We start from the raw sequence: 25,541 nt of genomic DNA on the forward strand, positions 1-25,541 counted from the left end.
TTCATTGGTTCTGAGTTCTGACCTCTTAACCATGATTTAGGACATAAACAACTCCTCAATGTTGAAACATTCATATCCCGTCGATATTTTGTTACCCTTCCTTGACGGCACTCTATCCTATTGTCGTAGAGCATATGCTGGTTTTGTAAAGACGGAAGCTTGCTTGTCTTCACACATAAGTTAACCTTTGAAAGAGTAGGCAATGAAACGGTTTACTTCGGCGAAAAGTTCACCTTAAGAAAAAGTAAGATCGACTCTATAATACTATATCTGTGTGTCTGCTCTTTTTAATTTTTTTTAAAACACAACACTAGTCACTTTGATTAATAATAATAATAATAAATCTTAGATCTAGAAAGTTTAGTCAATTTAAAATATTTCTAAAATTATTATAAAGTCTAATTTCCTTTGAAGTGTCATTTGTAAGATGTTTTTTATTTTTTTATTTTTATTGTTTTGTTTTGTTTTATTTCCAACGCAATTAATTTTCTTAAGCCAAAAGCATGTGGCCTGGCATCATCCGCACCCTCTAAAATGGAGGTATGGAGGTCGAAACCTCCCCAAATGTGTAAAAAAAAAAAAAAATTAATTTTCTTAAATTTTAATATTAAAGGCTTCATTTGTTTATATAGGTGAGGTCTGGAGATCAAAACCTCTCCAAATATATAAAAAAAATAATAATAATTTTCTTAAATTTTAATATTGAAGGCTTCATTTGTTTATATATGTGGGATTGGATAAGATAAGATGAGATGAAAGTTAAAAAGTTAAATAAAATATTATTAAAATAAATTTTTTAAAAATTATTTTTATTTTTAAATGTAAAATATTTAATCTATTTTATGTAAAAATTTTAAAAAAATATTAGAGGAAATGATTTGTTTCCATAATCTTTAAAGTTTTTGGATTGAGGTAGCAGGTTTTGTTTGCCTTTACAAGTAATGATCAATATCGTTGACTTGGGATGGAGGAGGATAGGATTTTATTACCATATTCTCAACCATCTTCCTTCCACCACCACCATCACTCTTCCGTCCAATCACATCTTCTATTTTCCTATTTTTTCCACGATACTACAGTTTTCTTTGCTTATTTATTTTCGTATTTTATAGTCAATAATTCATGACTGTGAAATAATGATATATATTAGGCATAAAGCACCAACTTCAATAATATCAATGTCCTTTTATCGTGGCCCATAGTTGTGATGTATTCTTTCTCCGTCCATAATTATTACAAATTAGATGACTGTTTTTTAAATAATTAATAAAAATAAATTATTTAAAATATGTCACATCACTAAATATAATAAGAGATAACGTGATTTAAAATGAAGAATAGTATTGCTTCTTTATAAATAGAGTAATGATCATACTCTGCCGGCTGGCTCTTGCCCCATAAGTTAAATATCATTTTTTATTTTTTTCTTTATATTTTTTAAATATATTTTAATATTTTTAAAAAATAAATAAAATACACCAATACATTAATGTTTACTTTCTTAACTATTAAGTAAAAAAATAATAAAAAATTAAAATATATAAACAGTTAAAATGAGGAGATAAATTCATGAAGGACACTTGTATTTTCCTGATAAATAATTTTTGCTTTTTTTAAATTCTAGAACTTGTTTGTTGCTACACATATCATCTAAAAACCCAAAATTGACTATATATTAGTTTGCTCCAAATGAGGGGATTGTCACGGATTTACACAGATCTACAAGTAAACGATAGCTTTAGGAAAAGGCCAAAGCTGATAGCAATGGCTTGACAGAGTCAGTATCATCACGGCTGTAATCAAAGGACCCAATCTCGAGTTGACATACGTACATTCAATGCTATTCATTAAATAATTTTATTTTTATTTTATTACGTGTTATATTTATTATTATTAAATAATAAAAAATTATTTATTAAATTTTTTTTAATAGTAAAAAATATGACACCTTATATAGTGAAATGGTAGTGAGGTATATAAAATTTTTTGTCACTATATATGTGAAAATAGATATGATTCAAATTAGAGTAATGATATACATCACCTTACAATCTCACTTTCATTCTACTATATAATATATAACATATTTATTACTATTAGATGAGATCATTCAATAGTAATAAATATGTCATATTTTGTATAATGTAATGAAAGTGAGATAGTTGTGTGATATATAAAATTTTCTTAAAGTGGGATGGTAGTGGGATAAAATTATATTTACAGTCTTAAAGTGTGCAAATTATTTTGAAGAAAAGTGGATAAATATAAAATATATGTAAAAAAAATTAATTTTTTAACGATAAATTTCACTACTTTTTAAAAAGAGTATGTGAAAATTATATACCATAAAATCGTATATAACGTTACTGTTATGTATATATGTATCTCATTCTCGAGAGTCTCCAGTTTGTGTAAGAAATTTGATATTTGCGTTGATGTTTATATCGTTATATTAAAAGGAAAAATATAGTTACAAGCATAATTATGTATTAATCTGTACACTAATGTGATGTGATTGGTCAAAAAATAAATTTTATTGAAAACAGTATTAATTTAAATTTTAAGTATGAATAAATTAGTATTGATATACAGATTAATGCATAACTGTATTTATATGTAATAAAACTCATATTAAAATGAGAAGAAGTTATGGGTGTACCTAACCCCGATGATTATTTGATCACGTCTTGGTTCCGCATGCAAATTTTAAAGTCAACAGTGATCTTTGTATTTTTGTTTGTTTAAAATCTGAACTCGTTTGAAAGGGTCATCTTGCACAAAAATTTAACGGACTCTATTCCCATTGACCAGTCACTAATGTATCTCAGCCGTCCGTCCCTCTCTTCACCAACAACGTTCTTAAAGAAAATGACGACCAAAATGTGAAACGGAGGAGCGCCGATGTGCAGCAAGATGTGCACTAAAAGATTCTTGAATTCAATAGATTGATTTTATTATAAATTTTATATAAAAAAAATCCATTTAACCAAAATTAATATTTTGTTTTACAAACAGTAGTTATTAAATTCATTCCGTAGATGTTGTCTAGCCAGTTGAAGTTGGGGACAAGAATTTTCTAATGTTTAATAACCAATGGATTGCCAATTGTATAAGAAGAAGTTTAATATGATATAAACAGTGATAGTACAATAAGAAAGATTTATTCTTTTTTAATCTAATAAAATATTTTACTTCTCTTTGATTTACCATTTCAGGGGACTGTAGGAGCACGAACGGCTCAAAATCTGGAAATTTCAATCCACTGCAGAAGTATTGATCAGGAAAAAGAAATGAAGAAAATGGGTAATGAGCATTTCGCGGTTGGTGATGATTATGCTAGCTGAAACAAATTAATAATAATAAAAAAATCTACGTTAGAAACAGGCAATTGGTTCTGCTGACACGAAACGTGTAAATTTTATTTGATTGCAGTGGAAGATAAGTTGTGACAGTGGAGGATGTGGGAATTGTTTTCTTGAAAAAAAAAAAACAATTAGGGAACTGGTTGACTAAGTGAAGGTTCGTCACCTTTGACCAAGTTAATAGCTATGGCCATGGCCGTTTGTGTTTATTCTAGTGGGTGAGTATTATAAATGATGATGCCTGCACGCTAACTGAATGTAAAATGCCAATAAATGTGCTGGAAATAGCTCATACACAGAGAGCATACCCAACGTGGATGAAGTTCTGCAACTGAGAATCCCAAAACCTGGCAGTTTCAGGTGTCCTTTTGAGTTTAACCTTTTGGCAAAGAAACCTTTCGGAACAGTCCACTTCTTCTTTTGTTGTTTGTTTTTAGCAAATGGGTTTCGTTCATTTTAATGGTTATTAGATCTTTTTGATGTTTTAGAATGATGAAAATGGCTTGGATGGGGAACTTTAGTTTTTCGGAGCTCCTTCTGATATAGATCTCGGAGCTGCAGCGAGTTTGATTCTCTCAAAGAACAGAAAAAAAGTTTCATTCCTACTGCTCTTTTATCACAACCAGGTACAGTGGTATTGATTCATTGAATGTCATGTCATCTTTAAGAAAGAACATCCTTTGCAACCCCTATGGTAAAATTCATGCATCACCAAGAATTTCATGAGGAGAAAACTCTATGACGTGCCCAACTTGCTTATAATTTTTTCATTTTCAGTAGATATTTGATATTTCATCAACCTGGTGATAGTAAGCAGCAGAGCACCCTGCTATGGAATTTGAATCCCTGTGCACAAATTGACATTTAGTAATAACTTTATCATCAGGGAGTTTTCAAGGACTCGTTTTGCGTTGATTTGAATAAATACCCAACAGTCACGTTTGTGTCAGCTTCTCTTTTGCAAAATTTGCAACCAATTACACAGCAGAGAGTTAATGGTGCAATTCTGATTCTGGTTCACCTGCGGCAGCAGAGCAAATATTACTTCTGTTCTCCTTTCCCAGACTACACCCACAAACTTTCCTCCATTTTCAGCATATGACTCATCGATAAAAAATCTTCTTAACCCGTTAAGAGGAATCAAGGGTGATTTTTACTTACACAAGCAGTTCTATTCCTCTTCTACTTTCTTTTGTTTCTTTTTTCTTTTTTCTTTTATTTTTTATTAAAAAAAATCATGTATCATGACTATCATTTTGATTCAAGTACTTTCTAAAATTACAATATGCCTCTCTCTCTCTCTCTCTCTCTCTCTCTGCGCTCGTGGTTTGTTGTGTTGTTCTTTTTTTCGAGGTTGATTGGGATTCTTAATCATAAATTTGTTTCACGGGTTCGAATAAAGGGTGCTTTATCCCCTTAATTTGTCACTTTGCTGATTAATTTTGCTAGACTCTCTGGTTGTGAATCTATCTGATGAAATCTGCACCAGATCAAGTGCCTTGATAGACATATTGGCCTCCTATTGGTTTACTTGTCTCGTATGTTTCTGCTTATTCACTCTCCAAAAACAGAAAATCATATGCATACATGTGCATATATGTGTGTGTGTTGACATCTTTTTATTCTTTTGCCGCCTTCTCAGTTTGTGAGTGCAGTAATACCATAAAAACGTTGGAACTGTGCAATATAAACAAGGGTCTTGACTTTCTGATATTTGTCAATTCTCCAGTCTTTTACAAAACAAATATTTTCCACGTCAATCAACAATTTCTTTTTTAATTTCCTGACACCTCGTAAATTGAAAACTTCTTAGATCATAAGACAATTTTCATTATTCGTCATTTTATTAGTCCCTCCGATTGCTGAAGTTATTAACTGTGTGCAGCTGCTGTATAAATTCTACATCTCCCAAATAAAGTAGTTGGCAATTGGATTGTCATATTGGAGTTACTAAAATGGAGATAGAGAGTGGATTGAATGAAAAGCCAAATCTGCGTGAGTCCGCCTCATTGAGACAAAATGTAGAAGCAACCAAAAGCCCTGACATGATTGGTGATATAGAAGGCTCGGAGAAGAGTGGAGGAGATCAGAGTACCAAAACTGTTCCATTTCTAAAGCTGTTCTCGTTTGCAGATTCCAGAGATGTTTGCTTGATGATTGTAGGCATAATAGGTGCCATTGGAAATGGGTTGGGTCTGCCCCTTATGACAATACTCTTTGGAGAACTGATTAATGTGTTGGGAAGTAACCAGCACAATAAGGATGTTGTTCGTGTAGTTTCCAAGGTAAAAATATGCTCCACAAGTTCAACTCAAGATATTAATTTCAATCTTCATCACTGGAAATGTATAGCTGAGTGTTTGACTTTGTCCTGAACAACTTTTTGGATGTGAAAATCTAAAAGATCACATCTCTAAAATGTTATTATCTAGTGCTTTTATTGAAAAAATTACCTTGATTTAGAGGATGTATTTGAATCCGTCCTCCATTTTCTGACATGCTAATTTTGTTGATATGAAGATTGCATTGACTAGCTTCTCGCTAATATTTTAGGTTTGTCTAAAATTCGTCTACTTGGCAGCTGGGATTGGTGTTGCAGGATTCCTCCGTAAGTACTTTCCCAAATTAGAATCACCATAGAACTTTTAGAGCATCAATAAGATTTCATCTATAGATTATCAAGCATTGAGAAATGAGAAATCTGCCCTTGTTCTTGTCAGAGGTGGCTTGCTGGATGGTCACAGGAGAGAGACAAGCAGCACGAATAAGGGGTTTGTATTTGAAGACTATTTTGAGACAAGATGTGGCTTTCTTTGATAAAGAAACAAACACTGGAGAGGTTGTTGAGAGAATGTCTGGTGACACTGTTCTTATACAAGACGCCATGGGTGAGAAGGTAGTATACTCCTCATGTACCAATACATCAAAATTTCCCAATTGGACGAAAAGTTTCTCTAGGTTTTATTGATGTTGTGCTTGTAAACTTGATTATATAGATAAAAGAGTGAGTGTGCTTGTATAGGTTGGGAAATTTGTGCAGCTACTATCAACATTCATCGGAGGCTTTTTTGTAGCATTTTTCAAAGGGTGGCTCCTTACCCTTGTCTTGCTAGCCACAATTCCTCTTCTTGTGGCCTCTGGTGGCATTATGTCTATCGTCATATCCAAGACAGCTTCTCGTGGACTGGGTGCTTATGCAAATGCAGCAAATGTGGTTGAACAGACAATTAGTTCAATCAGAACAGTACGTCATATTATCATAACTATATGCATGCTTGGGGAATTTTGTAATCATCTCCTGGTGATTTCTGTTCAGCTTCGCAGCTATTTTCTACCAAACTCTTGATATCCGCTATTTGATTTCTTATCTAGGTGGCATCATTTACTGGAGAGAAGCAAGCTGTAGCTAATTACAAAAAGTTTCTAGTAACAGCTTACAAATCTGGTGTTCAGGAAGGCTTGGCTTCTGGACTTGGTTTTGCTATGGTTATGTTAGTCATGTTTAGTAGCTATGGTATGGCAATATGGTTTGGATCTAAGATGATACTTGAAAAAGGATACACTGGGGGTGATGTGTTGAATGTGATCATGGCTGTGATGACAGGATCTATGTAAGTTGCAACTAGAATATTCTTTAGCTCCCAATAGTTTGAATAGATGTATGTAATACTTGGTTCTTTTCTTCATTCATTTCTTGCCTCTTGCTACAATCTGAATGTTTCAGGTCCCTAGGCCAAGCATCTCCCTGCATGAGTGCCTTTGCTGCTGGTAAAGCTGCAGCATATAAGATGTTTGAGACTATTGAGAGGAAGCCAGAGATTGATGCTTATGACACAAGGGGAAAAGTTTTGAATGATATTCTTGGAGATATAGAGTTGAGAGATGTTTACTTTAGTTATCCAGCAAGACCAGATGAACAGATATTCGGTGGATTCTCTCTTTATATCCATAGAGGCACAACGACAGCTTTGGTTGGACAAAGTGGAAGTGGGAAGTCAACAGTGATCAGTCTAATAGAGAGATTCTACGATCCACAAGCCGGTGTAGTTCTTATAGATGGCATTAACCTAAAAGACCTCCAACTTAAATGGATTAGGGGGAAAATTGGTCTTGTCAGCCAAGAACCCGTGTTGTTTGCATCCAGCATCAAGGATAATATTGCTTATGGAAAGGATGGGGCAACATATGAAGAGATAAGATCTGCAGCAGAGCTTGCAAATGCTTCTAAATTTATCGATAAATTGCCTCAGGTTCAAAGTTTTAGCTTCCATTGGAGCTTAAGATATTGTCTTCTCCCTCATTACCACTGGACATGTTAATTCACTTTCTGACTTTGATTTTTTACATCCAGGGACTGGATACGATGGTTGGTGAGCACGGAACCCAGCTATCTGGTGGTCAGAAACAGAGAGTTGCCATAGCAAGAGCAATTCTGAAAAACCCGAGAATTCTACTTCTGGATGAAGCTACAAGTGCACTTGATGCAGAATCTGAGAGGATTGTGCAGGAGGCATTGGATAGGATCATGGTCAACCGAACTACTGTCATTGTTGCCCATCGTTTGAGCACTGTGAGGAATGCTGATATGATTGCAGTCATTCACAGAGGAAAGATAGTCGAAAAAGGTATATTACCGTATAGCCATGTCTTAGATTTTTCATACCTACATCTGTTATCTTTCTAACTAATTGCATTGCTCTACATTCTATGGATATGATCGAAATCTTAATTTTTGCTAAACATGCAGATACCTTCATCATTGTGTATAGATCCAGTAAACTTCTTAAATTATAGGTTACCATTGTGAAGATAACTAGATCATTGTATCATTTTCTCATGAGCTATGGAAATTTGGGTTACTCCACAATGGCGATATATTTAAACTAAAAACAAACTGGTTAATTTTTCAGGCTCACATTCAGAACTAGTCAAGGATCCTGATGGAGCATACTCTCAACTTATACGCTTGCAAGAAGAAAACAAGGAATCAGGACAAGCTGTAGATGATCAAAACAAATTCGAAATTTCTATGGAGTCGTTTAGACAGTCTAGCCTTAGAAACAGTCAAAGAAATTCATTCTTCAGATCCTTAAGTCGGGGATCATCTGTAAATAGTAGCGGCCGCCGTTCATTCTCAGTCACAGCATTTGGTTTGCCCACAGAAGTGGCCATAGATGATAATGTGATGGCAATACGAGAAGAAAAATTGCCGAAGGTCTCCATCCGCCGCCTTGCCTACCTTAACAAGCCAGAGATTCCAATTCTTCTTCTTGGGGCAATAGCTGCAATAATTAATGGCGCAATACTCCCTATATTTGGTATATTGCTTTCAAGGGTAATCAACTCATTCTACAAACCACCTCATCAACTTAAGAAGGATACAAATTTTTGGGCACTAATTTTTGTGGTCCTCGGTGTGGTTTCATTTCTGGCAATTCCAGCACGAGCATACCTCCTTTCTGTGGCAGGGAGTAAGTTGGTAGAACGTATTAGGTTGATGTGTTTTGAGAAGTTGGTTCGCATGGAGGTTGGATGGTTTGATGAACCTGAGCACTCAAGCGGCACAGTTGGTGCTAGGCTCTCGGCAGATGCTGCAACAGTGCGTGCTCTTGTTGGAGATGCTCTTGGTCAGATACTTCATGTTATTGCTTCAGCAATTGCGGGTTTGGTCATTGCATTTGTTGCAAGTTGGCAGTTGGCGTTTATTGTCCTTGCATTAATTCCGTTGATTGGAATCAATGGGTACATTCAAGTTAAGTTCATGAAAGGATTCAGTGCAGATGCGAAGGTTTGCTCTAGAACTACGAACCTCATTTATAGATGCAACATGCTATATATATATATATATATTAAAACTCTTTAACATTTATTACTCTGAAAGCTGATTCCTACGAATGTGATTTTATATGGTTCAAGATGATGTATGAGGAGGCAAGCCAAGTTGCTAACGATGCAGTCGGAAGTATAAGAACAATTGCTTCTTTCTGTGCTGAGGAAAAGGTGATGGATCTATACAGAACAAAATGTGAAGGCCCTAGGAAGGCAGGGATAAGGCAAGGCTTGGTCACTGGAATAGGATTTGGAACATCTTTTGGCATGTTATTTCTGGTGTATGCTACCAGTTTCTATGCAGGAGCTCGACTCGTTGCGGTCAATAAAGCAACATTTTCAGATGTTTTCCAAGTAAGTATTCATTCTATCCTTAGCAAGCTGCTATTCAAAGCGTTGTATTCTAACAACAAGAATCAGACCAAATTAATTTACCTAATCTCTAGAAGGATATTTGGTTTGCAGGTTTTCTTTGCTTTGACCATGGCTGCCATGGGAGTTTCTCAAACAAGCTCCATGGGTCCAGATACTGGCAAAGCCAATGATGCTGCAGCTTCCATATTTGCAATAATAGATCGGAAGTCGAAGATAGATCCTTGCGATGAGTCTGGTATGACATTGGATAATCTGAAAGGGGAGATTGAGCTTCGACATGTAAGCTTTAAATACCCCAGCAGGCCAGATATTCATATTTTTAGAGACCTCAGCTTGGTCATTCGTTCTGGCAAAGTATGTACAGTTTATTTTGGTGTTTTCAGCTTAGCACAATAAAATCCCAAAAGTTTTTCTTGCTTACCACTTATGTTACAACAAAGAATATATCAAAATTATCTTCTTTTTTTTTTTTCCAGACAGTTGCCTTGGTTGGAGAAAGTGGGAGTGGGAAGTCCACAGTCGTCTCGTTATTGCAAAGATTTTATGATCCTGATTCTGGATGTATTACACTTGATGGAATTGAAATTAATAAGTTTCAAGTGAAGTGGTTGAGGCAGCAGATGGGTCTTGTGAGTCAAGAACCAATTTTGTTTAATGATACCATTCGTGCCAACATTGCGTACGGAAAGGAAGGAAATGCAATTGAGGCAGAAATAACTGCTGTAGCAGAATTAGCGAATGCTCACAGCTTCATCAGTGGCTTGCAACAGGTTCAAACAAAGCAAAGCATTTCCTTAAATTACTCTCATTGTCACGTCTTACTAAATTCATAATGTGGTCAATTGAGATCCTCTTTAATTTTTTGACCGAATTGAATAGTTTAATGAAAAGAGATAGAGAAAACATTAAAAATGCTCATGCATGCAGTAGAATCAATTCTGTCCGAAAATCTTATACGCTCATTATTAAATGTTGTAAAACTCATATAATCTCTCTCTCTCTCTCTCTCTCTCTCTCTCCATAACTGGATCATTCAATTCGATTAATTTCTATTCATGAAAGACATGATTGACACAGTTGAAATTCAATATACAAGTATGCTAGCTAATATTTTGTTTTTTCCTTCTTGCGATGCGAAATGAAGGGTTATGATACCATAGTAGGAGAACGTGGAGTCCAATTGTCCGGCGGGCAGAAACAACGGGTAGCCATTGCACGTGCTATGATCAAAAGTCCAAAGGTATTACTATTAGATGAGGCTACCAGTGCTCTAGATGCCGAATCCGAAAGAGTGGTTCAAGATGCATTAGACCGAGTCATGGTTAACCGAACTACGGTCGTGGTGGCTCATCGATTATCCACAATCAAGAATGCAGATGTAATTGCTGTGGTTAAAAATGGAGTTATCGTAGAGAAAGGAAAGCACGAGACTTTGCTTAAAATCAAGGATGGCTACTATGCCTCCTTGGTTAGTCTTCACACAAGTGCTTCAACTGCCTGAAATTATAATGAATTCTTTTTGTCTTTTTGGTATAATTAAGTAATTTTTTTCTTATTTCAACTTTTGCTAAGTAGATGGTAATTAATTATACAAATATATGTTCTTTTTCCTTCGAATTTTTGTGAAATATTTGTTGTAATTTTTATATATGGGGTTTCATAAATATATTATTTTATTTGATGCTTTAATGTGTAACATTAGAACATTGACTCTGAAAATTTGGGAAATGCAACTCATACGTATTACAAATGTTGTATTTGATATTAATTTAATTAATGTAATCACATGTAATCTTGTGTACCTTAGTTAATATGCACCTTAGTTGTTTTTCCGTTATATTTACTGTCGTGTATTTCATTTTACAATTTACATAGTTTTAATAAAATGTTTCATTCTTCCAGAATCTTCTCACTATCATTTTATTAGACAAAACCCTAGATCTGTGAAATATGCATATTGACAATTCATCATCTTCTTTTTCTGCTGTTCCACATCATTCTCATGAGGATTATTCAAATCCTTACTTTCTTCACAACAGGGACCCCTTTGGAGTCGTCTTCGTCTCCCAGCCTTTGATTGGAGATAAATATGGAATTGTTCCATGTCCATGTCTCTCATCGCCAAAAACAAATTGTGTTTTGTTGATGGTTCTCTGTCGATGCCTTATGAAACAAATCTTATATATCACGCATGGGATCCGTTGCAATACCGTGGTTCTCTCATAGTTGCTCAATATTTTATCCAAGGAAATTGCTTATGCTGTTATCTATATCGATTTGGCTAAAGAGATGTGGAATGATTTAAATGAACGATTTGCCCAAAGTAAACAGCCCATTATTTTCTAGATCTGGAAAGCTATTGCCTCCTTGACCCAAGAAACCTCCTCTGTAAGTTCATACTTTACTCGATTGAAAATTTTTTGGGAAGAGATGGTTCATTTTCGCCCCATGACTCCGTGTTCATGTGGTGTTGTGAAAAAAAAAAATGTTGAATATCAACAAGAAGATTATGTTTTACATTTGGGACTCAATGAGTTTTTTGCCCCTTTACGGAGTCAGATATTACTTTCTGATTCGTTTCCTCGGACAAATAAAGTTTTTTTCTTTTATTCTTCAAGAGGAAAAACAACGTGAAATTGGGTTTGAATCTTTACCTTAGAATGAAGCTATCGTTATGTTTACTAACCGTGATTCTAGTAGCCGTGACTCTGTGCAAGGTTCTGCTGGCCCCAAGAACAACAAGCAGTCTGCTACTCGCAAAGAACGCCTTTATTGTACACACTATAGTTTATCAGGATACGCAGTTTATAAATGTTACGAGATCCATGGTTATCCACCTGGATATAAGGCAAAACCTAGAAACCCTAATGTTAATCAGGCCACTAATTGGTTTCGGTTCCACAATTTCCTTTTTCTCAAGAGCAATGTTTGCTTCTTACATTTCTTCAATCTCATTCTAACCCTTCTTCTGTGAATCAAGTAGGTATAATTTCTTCATCATTATCTTCATCTGCACCTACTATTTCATTCTTAGGTGTATCAATTACTGCATCATCTCAACCTTTCACTTTACCTGATGTCAATACACAAATTTTAACAACAATCTTGTATTCTTGATTTAATTGATCATATGATTAGTTATCTTTCCTTATTTTCCTCTATTACATCTTCTACCAATATCTCTGTGAATTTACCTAATGGCTCTTGTACTCAAGTTACCCATATTGGCACAGTTAGACTTTCTGATTCTTTGGTTCTAACTAATGTTCTTTATCTTTCATCTTTTACTTTTAATCTCATTTCAGTCAGGAAGTTGACTTATCAATTATCTTGCTTCTTTCTCACATGATTTTTGTTATATTTAGGACCTTTTCAATTGGAGTAGCTAAACTTACACAATAATTATATCATTTCCTGCAAGTTTCAGGCACTCTTACTTCTTGTAATTCCATTAATTTTCTTTACTGTAATTCAATAAAAAAACAATCCTCATCTTTGGCATTGTCGCCTTGGACATATATCTAATTCTAGATTGCATGACTTAGCATTTGATATTTCTTGCTTCATTAATTCCAATAATAGTTCTTGTGTTGTTTGTCCTCTTGCGAAACAGAAAAGATTATCTTTTCTATCAGGTACTTCGATTTCTAATTTAATTTTTGAACTCATTCATTGTAATGTCGGGAGTCCATTCTCAATTCCTTCATATAACGGCTTCAAATATTTTTTAACAATTGTAGATGATTATAATTGATATACTTGAGTATACTTATTTAAGTCCAAGTCTAAAACTATATCATATTTACAATTGTTTTTTTTTTTTTATCTTTGTTGAAACTCAGTTTAATACAAAAGTCAAATCAATCCGTATTAATAATGCCTTGGAATTTGATATGAAATCTTCTTTTGTTGCTAAAGGGCTTATATATCAACATAGTTGTATTTATACTTATTAACAAAATGCTATTGTTGAGAGAAAACATCAGCATATATTAAATCTGGCTCCTGCTCTTCGTTTTCAATCTAATATTCTATTACATTTCTAGAGTGACTACAAACTTGCTGTTGTTTATCTTATAAACAGAATTCCCACTCCAATTCTTTCAAAAAATAAATCTCTTTATGAAATTTTTATTTTCTATTAAACCACAATATAATTATCTCAAGATCTTTGGATGTCTCTGTTATGCATCTTTTTTTGCCAATCCTTCTCATCACAAGTTTTCTGCTCGAGCTCAAGCCTGTATCTTTTTAGGATATCCCGTAGGCACCAAAGGTTATAACCTTTATAATCTTCATACTCACTATATCATCATATCTTGTGATGTTATTTTCCATGAAATTGTTTTCCCCTTTCAAACAGATTCTTCTAATCTTCATCCAATTTTTGAACCTCCTACATATTCATCTTTAAATCCTATTTTGCCTACTCCTTTTTTAGATATTTCAATTCTCAATAATCCATCACCCACTACTCTTGACATATCTCAATCTTTAGTGTCTCCTTCCCCATTACAATCAAATCCTACTTGAAAATCCACAAGAACCAGAAGACCATCTGGTTACTTTTAGTATTATTATTGTGCATTGATATCTAAAAACAAAGTTACTGCTTCTCCTCTGGTTGATGGTTCTTCCAATTTAGGTATTTCCTATCCCATTTCTTTATAACTTTCTTATTCCCAATTTTCTCCCTCGTACCAACATTTTTGTTCTTTCGTTAATTCTCTATGTGAGCCTAAATATTTTCATGAAGCCATCCATTATCCATCTTCATTGGAAGGATGCAATGGCAGCTGAAATTAGTGCTATTCAAGCAAATAAAACTTGGACCTTAACCATTTTACCTCTTGCCAAGCAGCCTAATAATTGTAAATGGGTTTATAAGTGCAAGTTGAAATCTGATGGCACTTTGGAAAGATAGAAAGCTCGATTTGTTGCAAATGGATATACTCAAAAAGAGAGAACTGATTATTTTGATACTTTCTCTCCTGTTGCAAAATTGACCATTGTTTGTTGCTTTCTTACCTTAGCTACTATACATAATTGGGAATTACATCAGCTTGATGTAAACAATGCCTTCCTCCATGGGCAGTTGGATGATGAAGTTTACATGAAACTTCCCCATAGTTTTTCAAAGCCTGGTGACCCTTGGGTTTGTAAGCTTCTCAAGTCTCTATATGGGCTTAAATAGGCCTCTAGACAATGGTTCTCTAAGTTCCCTTCAACTTTGATTACTTATGGTTTTACTCAATCAAAATTTGATTACTCATTGTTCACCAAATGTTTTTGCATTGCTAGTTTATGTGGATGACATTGTTATTGCTTCCAATGATTTTAAAACTGTTGCTGATCTTAAAGTTTTCTTACATTTACATTTTAAGTTGAAAGATCTTGATACTTTGAGATATTTTTTGGGACTTGAAGATGCATAGTCTACTAAGGGTATTTCTCTTTCTCAAAGAATGTATGTTCTTGAAATTGTTTATGATATTGGTTTATTAGCCACTAAACCTACTACTTGACTGATGGATTTGTTGGATAACCCTTCTTCTTCTAGAAGGTTAATGGGTCGTCTTTTATATTTGACACTTACTTGACATGATCAATCTTTTATGTAAATACTTTGAGTCAGTTCTTGAATCAGCCTTGGCAATCTCATTATGATGAAGCTTCCAGGTCGTCATATATGTTAAAGCTACTGCAGGCCAAGGATTATTTTTTCCCAACTCTTCTTCATTGCATCTCAAAGGCTTATGTGATTCAAACTGGGCCACTTGTCCTGATTCCCAAAGATTTGTTACTGGCTTTTGTCTCTTTATTGGCAATTCTTTGACTTTATGGAAATCAAAGAAACAAGTTACTGTCTCAAGATTCGAAGCTAAGTATCGTTCTATGGCCTCTACTTGTTGTCAAATCAAGTGGCTTGTCTCTTTACTTCTTGATTTTGACATTTCTTTTTCTTTTGTGCTTGTGTTGTAATGTGATGGTCAAGTAGCACTTTATATTGCTGCCAATCCAGTTTTCTATGAAAGAATGAAGCACATTGAGATAGACAGTCACTTGGTTCGAGATATAGTTCGAGATAAAGCTGTAGTGACTCTTCATGTTTCCTCTACACATCAGTTAGCTGTTTTTTTCACTAAACCTTTGTCATTAGAAAGGTTCCATTTTCTTCTTGGCAAGCTGGGTGTCATCAATCTACACATTCCAGCTTGAGGGGACTATTACAGTGTTTGATATTAATTTAATTGTAATCACATAAAATCACGTGCACCTTAGTTAATATGCACCTTAGTTGTTTTTTCTTTATATTTACTGTCGTTTACTTCATTTTACAATTTAGACAGTTTTATCAAAATGTTTCCTTCTTCCATAATCTTCCCTCTATTAATACATTTTTTTTTATCCAAATTGACGTTAACATTGTCTTCATTTCCAACAAATACAAATTAATCAAGTCTTAGAAAAGATATGGAATAAATAAGAATAAGGACCAACTAAAACCAGAGAGAGAGAATCAAGCATGGTTCCTCATTGGACGTCTTCTGCCGCATTGTTTTAGAAAAGAGATATTATGAACTTTAAGAAGTATAAAAAACAAGATAAAGTTTGATGATCGTTCATTCAAGTCAATTGCAAGTCAGAATTCTAAGTGATGATTCTCAACTTAAATCTTTTAAAGCATTTGTCTTGATTCTCGAAATTATTATTCATCATTATAACTTTCTCAACTTTTCACATAAAATATAATAAACAATTTAACTTTTTTAAATCTCAATTCAACATTTTCAAATTCTAAAACAATAATAATATTAAAAAATAATATTTTAAAATTTCATCTAAAATCAAACATTCTTATCTCACTCCCCAAACCTGTCCTAATAGTTTAGCATGACACAACCAGGTCTTAGACTCTAACTTTATCGATAGTATATTGTCAATATAATTATGCCAACATAATGTATGGTAAATATGTAATAAGCTTTTGACTACCCTGAATACTAACAAGCCAAATCTAATAAGAACAATTAAGATCTGACTAACTCATATAATGGTACAGGTTTTCTTTGCTTTGACCTTTGCAACAAGAAAAGTTGCTTAAACAACTGTTGGAAAAATATGGACATATGTGCAAACTCTTTGTAAGCAAGAAAATATGTAAAATAATAAGAACAAATTCGAAATAGAAAATCTAGTGTTGAGACACGTTGTGCTGGACACTTTCTTTAGAGTAGATTCTGTCACCTCCTAATCTAAACATGCAATAGGCTTCTTGATAGACTAATCCAAAAGTACAATAATGTCGGTTCTAGTTAATCTCATTTTCTGTGCACAGAAAATGAGATTCTCAAACCTGACATAAAATAGCCAAAACTCAAAGAAAAGAAAAGCAAAGAAAAAGGAAAAATGAAGAACGAAGTGTTTCTTTAAATTTTGTAAAGAATTTGGAGTGTAAATAAGTGAGTGGGGTCCCCTGTTTATAAAGAATAAAAACACTTATGAAAACTCACAACTAATATAAAATCAAATGGTACTTGTAAAAAGTCAACTAAAATTAAATAGCACTTGGAGAAATCACAACCTTTTAAATTGTAGATAATACATTGATAAGATTCTAATTCACTAAAGGGCACAACCCCACGTTTAATGGATAAGCTTTAAGGCTCCTATTCCCAATATGCATGCATTGCTTAAAGTTACCATAACATTTTCATTTAAATCTTAACAACCGTATTGACATATTGAATAATAACAATGATTCATATTATTTTTTAGTACCTAATAGTAAATATTTAAATGTCTACGCAGTGTTAGCGTGCTTCATTTGAAAGATTCATAGTTAACCAAGTCTTGAATCAGAATCTTTTAACCTAGGCTTCTTCACACCACACCCATAGTACGACATATATTAGGTTCCTATCAAGGTGATGCATAAAGGTCGTGTACTATATAATAGATACATGAGCATGAGCACTCTAAGGAATAGCCCAATTACCATAGACTGCAACTCCATAGTCACACTCACATAGGTAAGTCATCCGAGGATACATGCAGTTCAATACTTTGCCTTGGTCTTAGACTCATTTAGAGCATTTCATTTTTCCTTATCATTACTTTTGTAGCACTCACACCCTAAGGACAGGCCAATAATATAATTTTAATAGTGTTATCTAATCGCTCAAGTAGTTTATTCTTTCCATAAAACCTTTTTTTTTGGGATCTCTAGTCAGAAATTTTTGGTTGCTGCTACAAGTGACCTAATTAATGGGTGTCAGTCCATTCCCCCTTGACGTATGTATTACCTTTGACTTTGCCAATCCTTTCGTCAAAGAATCTGCTAGGTTATCTTTTGACTTTACATATTCTAAAGTCCGGTATCTTATCGTAGAATGCCTGATACTTAAATGTCTCATCTTATGATTAAGTGTTTATTATTACAAACACTTATCTCAGCCTAATTGTCACAAAGAACAGAAATAGTTGGCATTGATTTTTTTACTAGTGCAATTTTGAACAATAAATTCTAATTAAGCCACTCTGCCTCATGTTTGGTAGTATCCAAGGCTATTAATTTAGCTTCATAGTACATTGTGAAATCACATTTTGCTTGAAATATTTTCAAGCGACAACTGCTCCACCAAGAGTGAAAATATATCCACTCATTCCCTTACGATCTACTGTATCAGTTATCTAACTAGCATCATTGTATGCTTCTAATACAGTGGGATATATACCCAAAATAATGAATACCATATGTCATAGTTCCTCTCAAATATTTGAGAATTCTGTCCAATGCCTTCTAGTGAGATTTATTAGGTTCTTAGCCAAATACATTGACTGTGAAAATTTAGGAAATGCAACTCATGTTCTTATATATTCAAATTTATGTTAACATTGTCTTCATTTCTAACGAATACAAATTAATTAGGTTTTAGAAAAGATATGGAATAAATGAGAATAAGGACCAACCAAAACTAGAGAGAGTCAAGCATGGTTCCTTATTAATGGACGTATTCTACCTCGTTGTTTTGGAAAAGAGATTAATGATCGTTAAGAAGTAGAAAAAATAAGATAAAGTTTGATGATCGTTCATTCAAGTCAATCGCAATTCAAAATCCTACGTGATGATTCTCAACTAAAATCTTTCAAAGCATTTGTCTTGATTCTTGAAATGACTTGTCCTTGTCTATATATATTAATAGTTCAGCACGAGACAATCAAGACTTAGACTTTAAATTTATTGATAGTATATTTTCAATATAATTATGTCAATATAATGTATGGTAAATATGTAATAAACTTTTAAATGCCCTGAATACTAACATGCCAAATCTAATAAGGACAATTAAGACCTGACTAACTTATGTAATGGTGCAGGTTTTCTTTGCGTTGACCTTCGTGAGTGTCATCCAAGGATACATGCAATTAAATATTTCACCTTAGTCTTAGACTCATTTAAAACATTTCCTTTTTCATTTCTCATTGCATTTGTAGCACTCACACCCCAGGGATGGCCCAAAAATATAACTTTAATAGTGTTATCCAATCACTCAAGTAGTTTGTTTTTTCCATTGAATCTTCTCCTTGGGATCTCGAGTCATGAAAGTTTGGTTACCACTAACTGGTGACCTAATTAATAGGGCTTCAGTCCCATCATCTTGATGTACATATAACCTTCAACTTTGCCAATCCTTTCGTTAAAGAATTGGCTAGGTTATTTTTTTACTTTACATATTCCAAAGTTAGGTATCCATTCTTTATCAGGTATCTTATCATAGAATGTATGATATTCAAATGTCTCATCTTTTGATTTATGTGTTTATTATTACAAACACTTATCATAGCCTGATTGTCACAAATAACATAAATAGTTGGCATTAACTTTTTGACTAGTGAAATATCTCTATGACAATAAATTCTTAAGCCACTCTATCCTATGTTCGATTTCAGTAGTGAATCGGTCCCGTATTGGTTCTTAAATTCTCAAAACCAGTATATATCAGTTCGGTTCTAAAAATGTACAAAATCAAACCTGAAATTACCCAAGTACTCCTGATTTGTCACGTTTAACACTTAGCACAAACTGTTAGCACAGATTATTAACCAAAATAAATAATCACTTGAACATAATATTTGGTTACGAATGGAAACTCTTTGAAGAACTCTTCGAAGATAAAACCCTATGGGGCAACCAAACCTAGGAAATTCAATTTATTGATTTAGAGAACTACAAGTAAATTGTTAACGAAACCTTTGTAACCAACCTGTTTACTCAAGACATGCGACCTCTTGCCTTCTACCTCAGTAGGTAGTCAGAACTTCTGACACTCTCCAATCGTTACCTTTCCTACTAGAACCTCCAGTGGTTGAAATTTGAATAGGATGACTCCCCCTTGGAGTATGCTCCCCCTCAATTCCACGAACTGAGTTTATCAAGATCTTGATCAATGTCAAATATCTACTATATGTGCTTGCTACTTAAATCTTTAGCCGACTCCCTTTATATAATAAATGGTGCCATCGAGTTATAGAAGGAGTCCGCTGATAGGTTTATCCAGTATCCTAGTTAGAGACATTTCTACCAACTTGCGAATACCTCAGACTGGATTATTCTTTTGAACTGCATAGAGTTCAGATCAGCTTTAGTTTCTTCAACACGCCTTACGTCTTTATCTCTTCACTGATGCTAAGACTCTAAACATTCTTAAGACTCTTTGATAACTCTTATCTTATGATATAAAACTATGATAAGAGTTCTAATTTAAATACATAGTCTTATCGGATCACTAGAATGCAATTAAGATTACATTCATTCCTTACATTATACGCATCTAATCCTAGCCAAGCATAAATTACATTTACAATCTCCTCATTTGGCTGATTGATGATGCCAATATAAACTTGATGAATGTAACTTAATCTACAAAGAAACACTAACAAACCACTAGCAAAGATCTCATGTAGATAGTCATACTTCATATTAAATTCTATTATAACAAAAAATTATCATAGCATAAAGTATGTGAACTAGCAAATAAATCCTACACATGCAAATATTAGTTTAAAATACATACCCAATTGAAATAACTTTAGATAAACTAAAATGAAAAAACTTAAAATAAATGAAATGATGATGTTGGTTGCATGTCGTCAGCAACACTACCAAGCTCTCCAGCATAATGACTAGCCCAACTCCCTTTTGCAGTCATCCCTTCTCCCCCTATATCTTCTGGCAGCATCAGTCAGACTCAGGATTATCTTCATCCTCTGGTAAAGTGACTGTTTTCAAGATCTGATTCACATCCACTAAAATTTGCTGCAGTCTATCATTTATCTTTTCAGATTCATCTTGTTGATCTGCAAGCAATTTATCAATCTTTTCCATTTTCTCTTCCCACTTGTCCACAAATCAGTTATGTTGAACCCAAGGTTTCAAGTTTTGTGTAATTATATATCTACACATGAATTTTGATGATAACAAATGAATTCAAAGAATAAAGAAGTCTCAAACTCAAGTTGTCTACACAATAGAGTCAAGCATATCAAGGAAACAAGCATGAGTAAGAAGGGAACAAGTTCACATTAAAGTTATAGAGTAATGTTGTAAATCTCTTCAAAATTCAAAATTAGGATTAATGCTCAAAATTAATATTTTATCATAAAGCATTAAAATACATTTTCCACATGTGCATGAATATTTTTGAAAATTAAATTTGAAAATTTTGAAAGATGATTGATTGTCATCTTTTACATGTGCATGCCTTGATTAAAGGGTTGAACTTTGAAAATATTAAAGATGATTGATTGTCATCTTTCACATGTGCATGTTTTATTTGAATATTTTCAAAAGTGATTGATGCTTTTTTAGACTTATACAAAAGGTAGATGATTTTGTTTGAAAATTTTGAAAAGTAAAGTATGCTCCTTTTGTCATATACAAAAAGTAAAAGATTAGATTTGAATTTTTTGAAAAGGAAAGTGTGCTCCTTTTATCATATGCAAAAAGTAAAATATTAGGTTTGAATTTTTTGAAAAGGAAAGTGTGCTCCTTTTGTCATATGCCAAAAGTAAAATATTAGGTTTGATTTTTTTGAAAAAGTGAATGATGTTGTCTTTGACAATTGAAAAAGAAGAACCTTTTATTTGAATTTTTTGAAAAAGTGAATGATGTTGTTTTTGACGTGTGAATCTTTTTAAATTTGAATATGAAGTCTCATATGCGTATAAATAGATCATTTGAGAGCTTCACATTTACAACATCCAGAGCATACAACATTCATTCAAAGCTTTCATTCTCTCTTCTCTAAGCATTGAGCCTTAATCCTTGTTCATTTTGAAAGATATAGTTTGCGCTGTATTGTTCTTATTTTACTCATTGAGGAGTGTTTTCTGATAACCTACCCACTATCAGCTCTTGTATCAGAAAAATGGTGTGTATAACCCTTGTGTGTGTAGAAAGTATTCTACACGGGGAATAGTTGAATCACCACGTGTAAGGTGATTGCAAGTGTAGAGGGTGTTCTACACGGATCCTTTGTAGCGGTGTTGTTCAAAGGTGTAATAGGTTTCTATCTCTACCTGAAGGAGGTTGAATAGTGAATTTGGGAATCCTCAAGGGGTAGCTCGAGGCGAGGACGTAGGCAGTGGGGCCGAACCTCGTTAACATACTGAGTTTACTTCTCTCTTACCCTTACTCTTTATATTTATTGTTATTTCATATTTTGTTTATATTTTATATTATATATTTGATTTATAATTGTTATTTTTTTTAATACAACTCAATTCACCCCCCTCTTGTGTTAGTCATCTGGGCAACAATTGGTATCAGAGCTAAGAGCTCTATTATAAGACTAACTATCTTTTGAGTTAAGATCTTATGGCTAACATTTCAGCTTCGTTTGGTGAAGGTCAATCTAGCAGTCGACCTCCACTCTTTTGTGGAGATAATTACTCATTCTGGAAAGTTAGAATGAGAATATTCCTTCAGGCTCAAGGTCGAAAAATCTGGAAATGTATTGTAAATGGACCTTATATTCCAACAAAAGTGGTTGATGGAGTAAAGGTCAAAAAGGAAGAAGAAAAGTTTGATTGTGAAGACGATAGACTTTATACTTTGAATTTAACTGCTATGAATTTATTATTTAATACTCTCAATGGAAATGAGTTTAATAGAATAATGACTTGTGCTACGGCAAAAGAAATTTGGGATAACTTGGAAGTTACTTATGAAGGAACTTCGCAAGTCAAGGAATCAAAAATTTATATTCTTACTCATGAATATGAAATGTTTAAGATGAATGATGATGAATCTATTTCTAGTATGCACACTTGTTTTACTAACATCATAAACAGCTTGACAGCTCTTGGCAAAGTTTATTCCAAAGTGGAGATAGTAAGAAAAATTATCAACTCTCTACCAAAACGCTGGGAATCAAAAGTGACAGCGATTCTTGAAACTAGAGACCTCAAAAAGCTCGAAGTCAATGAACTCATCGGGTCACTTATCACCCATGAGTACACATTGAAAAAAGGAGAAGAAGAAGGAAAGCCAAAGAAGAGCTTAACACTTAAAGCTGTTCCTCATGAAAGTGAAAGTGATGAAGATGAGGAAAATGAAGATAAAGATGAAGAAGTTGCGATGATAACAAGAAGAATTCAGAGGTTCTTGAAGAAAAATAGAACTCCTCCAAGGAAATCTTTCAAAAAGTTTTCCAAGAAAGATTCAGCAATGAAAGCTACATGAGATGATGATTCAAGTAATTCAGATAGTGAAGCAAGCAATAGAGAATCAGCAAATCTTTGTCTTATGGCTAAAGATGACATTGAGGTAACAAATCTTGATAATATTGAAGATCCTTCATATGAAGAATTGCAAAATGTTTTAGAAGAGGTATATGAGGAATTTGAAAAATTGGGTATCAAGTATACTGCTTTGAAAAAGAAAAATTCTTCTTTAACAAACGAAATTGAAATTTTAAGAAAAGAAAGTATCATTTTGAAAGATGAAAATCTTGAATTAAATAAGAAGAAAACCGATTTAGAAAATATTGTTGAAAACTTTACGAATGGAAAAAGAAATTTTGAAAAACTTCTTGGTAGTCAAAGATGTATTTTTGACAAGGCAGGTTTGAGATATATGCCAAAACAAAAATACAAACCTTATAAAAATTTCTTTGATAATCATTCTACATCAAAGACTAATATTCAAAATTCTTTTCATAAAAATAATTTTGTCAAAAAAGGATATTATTATAATAATTCAAGTTTTTCATATATGTCACATGCTATTTGTAATTTTTGTAATAGAAATGGTCATAATTATCGTACTTGTCCTATTAGAAGAAATCATACAATGACTATTAGGGCCATATGGGTACCTAAAAATCTTGTTTCTTCTAATTCTAATAAATAAAGGACCCAAAGAACTTGGGTACCAAGAAAAATCATTTTAATTGTTTTTATAGGTATGCATGAAGTTATCCACAAGTAAAAATAAGTGGTTTTTAGATAGTGGATGTTCAAGACACATGACGGGAGACAAGACTAAGTTCTTTGATCTTAGATCTAAAGAAGAAGGATACGTGACATTTGGAGACAACTCGAAAGGAAAGATCGTGGGAATAGGTAAAATTGGTAATGAATCTTCTCTTATAATTGAAGATGTTCTACTTGTTGAAAGTTTAAAACATAATCTTTTGAGCATAAGTCAATTATGTGATAAAGGATTTACAGTTACTTTCAAAATGGATAAATGCATTATTTTGAATGATCATGATTGTAATATTTGTTTTATTGCTTTTAGAAACAATAATGTTTATCCAATCGATTTTGAAGAAATTACATCACAAGATGCTATTTGCTTTTCAGCTCAAAATGAAACTAGTTGGCTATGGTATAGAAGATTAGGTCATGCCAATATGGAACTTATTTCCAAACTTTCAAAAAATGATCTTGTGAGAGGTTTACCAAAAATAAATTTTCTTAAAGACAAAATTTGTGATGCATGTCAATTTGGTAAACAAACAAAAACTTCTTTTAAAACTAAGAAACATATTTCCACTACTAGACCATTGCAACTAATACACATGGATCTTTTTGGACCAAATAAAGTTGCAAGTCTAGGAGGAAAATATTATGCATTTGTTATTGTTGATGATTTCTCTAGATATACTTGGGTCATCTTTCTTGCTCATAAAGATGAGGTACATAATGCCTTTACCAAGTTATGCAAGAGAATTCAAAATGAAAAGGGCTATACTATTTCAAGTATCCGAAGTGATAGGGGAAAAGAGTTTGTTAATAAAAATATTGAAACTTTTTATGATGAAAACGGTTTTGTGCATAATTTTTCTGCTCCTCGAACTCCTCAACAAAATGGGGTAGTAGAGAGGAAAAATAGATCTCTTCAAGAGATGGCAAGAACAATGCTCAATGAGAACAACTTGCCTAGTTATTTTTGGGCCGAAGCGGTAAGTACTGCATGTTATGTTATAAATAGAGTTATGCTAAGGTTTAAGTTAGATAAAACCCCCTATGAGCTTTGGAATGAGAAAAAACCCAATATTGGTTACTTTCATGTATTTGGATGCAAATGTTTTATTTTGAATGACAGGGATAATTTAGGCAAGTTTGATGCAAAATCTGATGAAGGTATTTTTCTCGGGTATTCTACTAATAGTAAAGCTTATAGAGTATTCAATAAAAAGACTTTGACTGTACAAGAATCTATGCATGTAGTATTTGATGAATCTAATTCTCCACTCTCCAAGAAATCTATTGATGAAGAAACAGGAGGTATAAATAACACAGAAAGTCTCAATCTCAACAAAGAGAAAACAATAGAGGAAGTTCAACATGGAGCCATCAGGAAAGATCATCAAAATTTAATACAAGATGCAACCAAACAGTGGAAATTTGTGAAAGATCATCCAGTGGAACAAATTTTGGGAGAACCTTCACAAGGTGTAAGTA

General features: G+C 33.3%; 1 protein-coding gene across 1 annotated transcript; it reads left to right on the plus strand.

The window, feature by feature from the left end:
- Positions 1–3,562: 3,562 nt before the first annotated feature.
- Positions 3,563–11,250, plus strand: LOC122316934 (ABC transporter B family member 4-like). The gene is made up of 14 exons (XM_043133797.1): positions 3,563–3,722; positions 3,851–3,988; positions 5,248–5,647; positions 5,916–5,970; positions 6,083–6,258; positions 6,385–6,606; positions 6,735–6,973; positions 7,087–7,612; positions 7,714–7,987; positions 8,273–9,150; positions 9,279–9,545; positions 9,657–9,920; positions 10,043–10,336; positions 10,711–11,250. The coding sequence occupies exons 3-14, from the start codon at positions 5,318–5,320 to the stop codon at positions 11,065–11,067; spliced, it is 3,882 nt and encodes a 1,293-aa protein (XP_042989731.1). The 5' UTR covers positions 3,563–3,722; positions 3,851–3,988; positions 5,248–5,317; the 3' UTR covers positions 11,068–11,250.
- Positions 11,251–25,541: the final 14,291 nt, after the last annotated feature.

The sequence above is a fragment of the Carya illinoinensis genome, chromosome 7 (genome assembly GCF_018687715.1).
Source record: "Carya illinoinensis cultivar Pawnee chromosome 7, C.illinoinensisPawnee_v1, whole genome shotgun sequence".
Classification (NCBI taxonomy): domain Eukaryota; kingdom Viridiplantae; phylum Streptophyta; class Magnoliopsida; order Fagales; family Juglandaceae; genus Carya; species Carya illinoinensis.

Coding starts and splice junctions, on each gene's coding strand:
- LOC122316934 (XM_043133797.1), top strand. CDS start 5,318: ATGGAGATAGAGAGTGGATTGAATGAAAAGCCAAATCTGCGTGAGTCC. Junction 5,648..5,915: donor TTGTTCGTGTAGTTTCCAAG/GTAAAAATATGC, acceptor CTAATATTTTAG/GTTTGTCTAAAATTCGTCTA. Junction 9,546..9,656: donor CATTTTCAGATGTTTTCCAA/GTAAGTATTCAT, acceptor TTTGGTTTGCAG/GTTTTCTTTGCTTTGACCAT.